Raw genomic sequence first — 7,641 nt, 5'->3', positions numbered from 1 at the left:
TCCCTTTTTTATTTACAAAACTAATTCACTTTGGACCATCAGAAAATTGACACTTGACCTTGCTTGAGATATTTTTTTATTTTCCCCTATTTTCCTTCCTTCCCATGTTTTCTCTCTCTCTCTCTCTCTCTCTCTCTCTCTCTCTCTCTCCTCTCTCTCTCTCTCTCTCTCTCTCTCTCTCTCTCTCTCTCTCTCTCTCTCTCTCTCTGATATTTTTTTATCTTTCTCTTTCTCTCTTCTCCCAACTAAAAACTCTATTTTCTCTCTAAAAACACAAAACCATATAAACTTATTTGCCTTCTATGTAGAACCAGATACCCCCACTTCATAACAACTTTCATGCTTCTTCTTTTCCACACAATGACATCAATCCCTTCCTTCATCTGCCCGACACATATTCCCTCCGAACAACAAAACAACAACAACAATAACCACCGCCTTTATCTTCTCCCTTCCACAACTTCACCCCTTTCTACCATCCAATCGCCGCTTGCAAAAACACTACTTCACCCTCTCATTCTTACACTTCACCCTCCCTTCCACCTTTCTAAACACCATGTGAACCTCCCTCCCTCACTAAAAACAGCTTGCACCATGTAAACAACACACTTTAACACAGTCATAAATCACCTTTCCTCATTCTTCAAAAACCGATTCATAACACCAAGCACTACTTCACTTTCCTCACAACTTAAATGAACAAAAAAGAACCTTTTAGCGCATAGATTCCATGAATCTTCTCGCATCCAAAAAACTCATTCAACCACAACTAACTTTCTCTCTTCATGACATAAACTTCACACCTGTAAAAAAAACCAAAAGAAAACATAATAACAATAACCAGAATGAAATCAAACAAGAAGCAATATGAAGAAGAGGAAAGTCTGACAAAAATCGCATCACTCATCGACGTTGCACAACCGCGGAGGCTCTGCCTTCACCATTGGCGACCAAACGACGACCAATCTCCTCTGATTGCACCCTCCATGCCAGATCAGCACCACCATCACTTTCCGACCATCGGCCGTGCTTACTCCGTCTCACAACGTCATATGAAAGATAGAGTGGTCAGAAGATTAAGGTTTTGGGGACAGATCGATGTGGAGAGTATGTGTCGAAAGATTTCGACACACTATTTACAAAACAAGGAACTATGGATGAGGTGGTGCTACCATATACTCCTCAACAAAATGGTACTCCTAAAATAAATAACAAAGTCATTTTATGAATATGGTGAGAAGTATGTTAAAAGGCAAGCATCTCCCAAATGAGCTATGGAGGGAGACTGTGTCGACTGCAACATACCTAATAAACAGATCTCTGACAAGGAGGCTTGAAGGTATCACACTAGAAGAATGTTGGTCTGGTGTTAAACCTAGTTTAATCCACTTGAAGGTGTTTGAATCCATAGAATATGGGCATGTGCCATATCAACTGAGAAGAAAGTTAGATGATAAGCCAAGTCAGATGATCATGGTGGGATATCACTCGACTGGTGGATACAAATTTTTCAAACTAAGGAACAAGTAAGTCTTGATCAGCAGGGATGTGATCATAGATGAGATTAAGGAGTTGTATTGAACTAAGCACATCAAGAAGAATTCAGAGAGAATCATGTGTGATAAACCAGCTAGTGAAGTTGTTAGAGAAGTTCGACAAGAACCTATCAAAGGTCAAGCTAGCACAAGCAGACCTCATAGAACCAGAAACATTCTTGCAAGACTGCAGGAATGTATAATCATATTAGATGATGTGGTCGATAATGAAGGTGGGTTAGTACATTATGCCTTCTATGTAGATACTGAGCCAGTCGATGCAGCTGAAGCATTGAAAAACTCAAGGTGGATGAAAGCTATGGTGGATGAGATGAAATCCATATAAGACAATGATACCTAGACACTAGTCGAATTTCCAAAAGGGAAGAAGTTAATTAATGTGAAGTGGGTATACAAAGTCAAGCTGAATCCAAAATGTGAAGTAACTCAACACAAGGAAAGACTTGTGGCAAGTAGAATTCTTAAGAAAGAAGGAATCTATTATGATGAAGTTTTTGCACTAGTAGCTAGAATTGAAACAATTAGGTTGGTTGTTGGTCTAGCCAATATGCCTAACTGGTCAATATGTCAAATGGATGTAAAACATGCATTCTTGAATGACCCTCTAGATGAAGAGGTGTATGTAACACAATCAATTGGGTTTGTGAAACAGGACTAAGAAAGAAAGTAGAGATGGATTTGGAATGGTCTCCAAGAGCTTATAATAATAAGATAAATAGTTTCCTAAGAGAGAAGGAATTTGAGTAGTGCATGACAGAGCACGGTGTGTATGCTAGGAGAAGTAGGAATGAGATGCTTATATCGTGTCTCTATGTCGATGATATGTTGATAACAAGCAGTTGCAAGAAGGAGATTGAAGATTTAAAACATTACTTAAGTAAGGAGTTTGAAATGTCGGGCTTGGGAAATCTCTGCATACCATGCCTACACAATAGTCTAAATTTGGCCTTGTGTGACAAAGGTATCTAAGTAATCTATTGATTCTTCTGTACTGTGTTGGGTTGACATCATCTTCAGTCGAGTCTTTCATCAGTTTCAATTTGGGCAAGATTGCAACCCAACTATGACTCCAGGTGAGCCCAAATTGAAACTGATGAAAGACTCGACTGAAGATGATGTCAACCCAACACAGTACATAAGAATGAATAGATCACTTAGATACCTTTGTCACACATGGCCAAATTTAGATTATTATGTAGGCATGGTATGCAGATTCATGCAGACGCCAAAGGTATCACATCTTGCAACCACCAAGAGGATACTAAGATATCTCAAAGGAACACTTAACTATGGTCTTTTGTTTCCTCCAGTCGATGAAGGAAAAGAATGCAAACTTGTGGACTACACTAACTCTAGTTGGTGTGGTGATACTGAAGATAGAAAATTGACTGCATGATATGTGTTCATGTTAGGTGGTTCGACAGTCGCATGAAGTTCGAGAAAGGATCTAGTGGTAGATTTATCATCATGTGAGACGAGATATATAGCAGCTTCGCTATGTACATGCCAAGCAACATGGATGATGACTCTAGTCGAAGAAATTATAGGGAAGAATCATGGAGCAATGACTATGAAGATCGGCAGCATGTCAACTATCAACCTGGGAAAGAATTCGATAGCACGCGGAAGAAGAAAACATATTGAAATAAGGTTCCATTTCCTGAGAGAGAGGGTATCAAATGGATAGTTGAGCCTGGAGCATTGTTGATCAGAGAATCAGATTGTAGATATAATGACGAAGGTTGTGCATGTCGAATTGTTCAAGAGATTGAGAACTACGATGAATGTAGATAGTTTAGACATAATGAATCATGCGGTGTGTTAAATATGTAATTCTTTGTGTCGAAGTCCAAATAACGTGTCTATATTTGACGGGCGTTGAAGAGTATGTATTAATTGTATTAGACAAAAAGTTAAATACAGCTTGTTGAAACACGTAATTATTGAAAGAGTTAACCTTTACAGAGTCGAAGAAGACAAACTTAGCTTAATTTTAGTTGAGTTAATTATTTTGTGATTACCTGGAGTACAATAAATCTCATCTATAAATAGAGAGGAACTCTATTTCATTAGTGAGAAGTTTTGCAAGAAGTTATCTAGTAGCATTGTGTAGCTTTCAGAAATCACAATTGTGTTTGTACAACAATACAATCTTCATCTTCTTCCTCTAAAATTTCTTTTTTCTCTTATATTTTATTGTCTTGTTTTCTTCTTTCAATTCTCTGTGTAGTGTAGAATCATGTTGCAACCAATAAGTGGTTATTTCACTTAAATAAATGGTGAAGAATAAGAGGTGTGATCAATCATATTACAACTAAAGAGTGATTGATTCACCTAAGTAAAGATTTATAATAAGATGAGTGGAATGATTTGGATCGCTATATATTGGGTTATTCGGTCTAACAAGAATATTATTTTGTTTTTAATCGTAGTTAAAGATGTTAGGAAAATGCTAATCTAAGTTAAGCTTTTGTCCTAGGAATGGTTGGCTGGGTTTAATGATTGTAATTTAGACAAATGGAACTTAAATCCTATAGCTAGTCTGTCTAAGGATTCCAATTATTTGTGTCAATCTCAAATATATACTTTTTTGTGTGAATAAAAGAGAGACTTTTATACATACATATTTATACATGCGTATACAAAATTACAAATTAAATAGAAATAAATGAGGAAGAAACTAACTTAACACTAATTTATATATACAACTTTGTTGAGACTAACTATTTTGAGAAAATAAATATTGACAGACAAAATAAATAAGGACAGACAAATTGAAAACCCAACAAACACTAGATCACCACTAACCATGCTTTCACCATCCTTTTTTATACAGAAAAACCAAAGTCTATCAATTCCAAGACTCTTCTCCACTATACATGATGATCGATCACTCTCTTTCACAAGCCTGAATCAAAGGGCACACCACTGCCAGAAATCCAAGACTCACCAGCCAAGAAGTTACCAACAGAAAATTTAACAGCTTCCGAAGGATTTGTAATTACATGAAAACCAGACCAATTTACTCTCCCATTAGTATTAGCACCATCACCAACATTCATATATTCACCATAGTAAAGTGTACTCAGAGCAAAACCACCACTCCATGGAGCCCAACCTTGTGAGTTTATAACACCATCAATGTTACTTTTCATAACTACCGTTCTTGAATACTTCTGCCACGGTCTTCCTAGATAACTTTTTACCGAATTTTGAGATGCTTTCAAATCACCAGCAGCGGTTATACGGCAGTTATGGATCACAATTCCGGTATTCTCGTTTGGATCTGTTCTTGCCTGTGCCGTTACGGTGTTCTGTTGGTTGCCCATAGGTTTCCTAACTAAGATGTTGCAGTTTTGAAGAACTGTAACGGCGTTGCCAAAGATGAAATCGACTGTTCCGTAGATGTTACAGTCACGGTAGAATTGACGGTTGGCATAGACGTATAGAGTGTCCTGATAGCCTTTGAAGGAACATCGGTAGAAAACGGAGTGATCGGCGCCAGAACGGAGAGCCACCGCCTGGTGTTTTTGTGGTCCGGCAGTATTCTCGAAGGTCATATCTTTTGCTATGAAACCATCTCCCATAACAGCTGCAGTCATTATTCATTATTTAAGGGTTAGATTTTTGGATTTATTTTTTATATGCACTTGACTAAGGAAAGTAAGAACAAAAAAAGAAAAATATTATCTGTTTTCAGATGAAAGATACATTGAAGTCTTTATCTTTTATTGTTAATTAATATTTTGACAGCAATATATATGACAAGAAGTTTGTGATGATGTATAATAATCCAATTTGTACTGCATGTCCCTATCTTAAGTGATATTTGTGTTTTTATATTCCAATTATTACTATTTCATTCATCATATCATTTCTTCATGCATATACTTCTTAAATTAGTGATTGATAATTAATTAAGAACTTACCAAAAGTAGCTGAACGGAAAGTAGTAGAACCATCTTCTGCGTTATGATTAGCGGTAACAATGGTGGAATCCATTCCATCTCCAAATATCATTATATTCTTCACTGTCTTCTTTATATCAATGTTCTCTTTATATACACCTGCTTTCACATGAATCACAACTCTTCCTTTTCCACTTCCCTTAGCAGCTGCTATGCCCTCTGAGATTGTCTTATAGTTTCCACTTCCATCTTGTGCCACCACAATATCAGCACTTGGTGTCGTTTGCAGAAGCTTTCTATCTGAACCGGAAAGCCAATGTGGAAATCCATCTGATAACAACCTTCTCCCACCATTTTGTTTTGTGCTTGACAACGAGGAGGACGATAATGAAGACGGCATCGAAGAAGCTAGAGTGTTGGTAATGGACAAGGAATTGCTAAGCAATTTAGTAAAGTTGGTTAAGATGGAAGGGAAGTAGTTTAAGTGAGAGGGGAGGTTGAAATCAATAAAACCATTTAGACAAGTTTGATGATTGGTAATGGAAGCACTTTGCCAAGTTAATTTGTCATTGAAATTGTTTGAGTTTATGGAGCGATTAAGTTGATAAATTGTATCCTCATAAAGCTCTACACAATCTTCCCATGCTGACTTGGCTCTATTGTCTTTGAAATTATTCAAATCCATGATTGAGACAAGTTTGTATGCTTCAATAGCTTGGTCCATGCTAACCTTAATTGCAGTGTCATGAAAGGAAGAAGAATGTATGGTTGATAGCGTATTAGTGGTTCCAATGTAATGGTTACAGACATGAGGGTATGGTGTTTGATTGCATGACAATTCTTTACCATGCACAAACAAAAGAGAAAAGAAGAGAAAATATCCAATGAAACAATTGAATAAGAGATTATTCATATGATTAGACATTGGAGTTTGCATGGTATCAAAATGTTATGTGGGAAGAGGTAACTAAGTGTATATAGGAATGGATGAGAGGATTGGATTAGGAATGAAAATAAAGTGCAAAGGAATGCTGATATTTATAGCCAAAGCTTAGGATAAATAAATACGTATTATGAAATGTTTTATTACTTACATTTCCCAAAGTTCTTGGTCGTGTTTTTTAATGGCCAGACACCAAAATTAATGTTTAATATATTTATCCACAACGTATAATATTATTATAATTTTAATTAAAAATATGCATTAGTTATACTATATATTGTTGACGGTAAAATATTCAAGATCCAATAAGATAATTTTAGTCTCTTCCTATCAGAGATTGTGTTTGAATTCAAAGATATATATATATATATATATATATATATATATATATATATATATATATATATATATATATATATATATATATATATATATATATATATATATATATATATATATATATATATATATATATATATATATATATATATATATATATATATATATATATATATATATATATATATATATATATATATATATATATATATATATATATATATATATATATATATATATATATATATATATATATATATAATTTTTGAGAAACGTTTATCATCTATTTTATTCTTTCATGGCTAAAAGAATTAATCTCACATAACGAGTACACTTTTAACTTTTATTAATATTTACTATTTAAATTAAGTTAAATCAAAGGTAAGAAAAATTAATTTTTTTTATATTTTTATTAAAAACTTAAAAAAAATAATCATATTGAAATTAAAAATGAAAATGATATTTCCTCCTTCTCATAAAAGATGTCATATTTATTTATTTATTTGTGTCTTAGAATATCTAAGTGATATTTTTATTTATTAATTTACTCTTATTTATTATACTTTAAATTATATAACTACACTATTATCTATTATTAATAATATTAATTTAATAAATAACATTCATTTTATAATTGAAATTAATATAATTAATTATTAAGTACCAAATGACGAACAATAAGCCACTCATTTATTACTTTTCACATATTGATTTTGTCACTCAAACAAAACTATAGTACTATTTAAGTTTTTTGAATGTAAATTTTAATTTTAAATTATCTTTGTGTTTTAGATATGCGTACCTATCAAAACTATATGGTACAAATAATTCTCCATTAAAATACTAACCAATAATGGACCATGCATATGGTTCTTTCCATTCACTTTTATGACAT

The 7,641-nt window shown here is 33.8% G+C and overlaps 1 protein-coding gene across 1 annotated transcript; it reads right to left on the bottom strand.

Moving 5' to 3' along the window:
• Positions 1-4,118: 4,118 nt before the first annotated feature.
• LOC127105503 (pectinesterase) lies at positions 4,119-6,454 on the bottom strand. Its single transcript, XM_051042695.1, has 2 exons — positions 5,486-6,454; positions 4,119-5,148 (listed from the first exon to the last, which is right to left on the bottom strand). Exons 1-2 carry the CDS (start codon positions 6,399-6,401, stop codon positions 4,457-4,459), a joined length of 1,608 nt encoding a protein of 535 aa, XP_050898652.1. The 5' UTR covers positions 6,402-6,454; the 3' UTR covers positions 4,119-4,456.
• Between the last annotated feature and the right edge of the window lie 1,187 nt (positions 6,455-7,641).

Source organism: Lathyrus oleraceus, chromosome 7, assembly GCF_024323335.1.
Source record: "Lathyrus oleraceus cultivar Zhongwan6 chromosome 7, CAAS_Psat_ZW6_1.0, whole genome shotgun sequence".
NCBI classification, from domain to species: domain Eukaryota; kingdom Viridiplantae; phylum Streptophyta; class Magnoliopsida; order Fabales; family Fabaceae; genus Lathyrus; species Lathyrus oleraceus.
The sequence above is the reverse complement of the archived record's forward strand: the minus strand, read 5'-3'. Positions and strand labels throughout refer to the sequence as shown.

Coding starts and splice junctions, on each gene's coding strand:
- LOC127105503 (XM_051042695.1), bottom strand. CDS start 6,401: ATGCAAACTCCAATGTCTAATCATATGAATAATCTCTTATTCAATTGT. Junction 5,149..5,485: donor TTTCCGTTCAGCTACTTTTG/GTAAGTTCTTAA, acceptor TAATGACTGCAG/CTGTTATGGGAGATGGTTTC.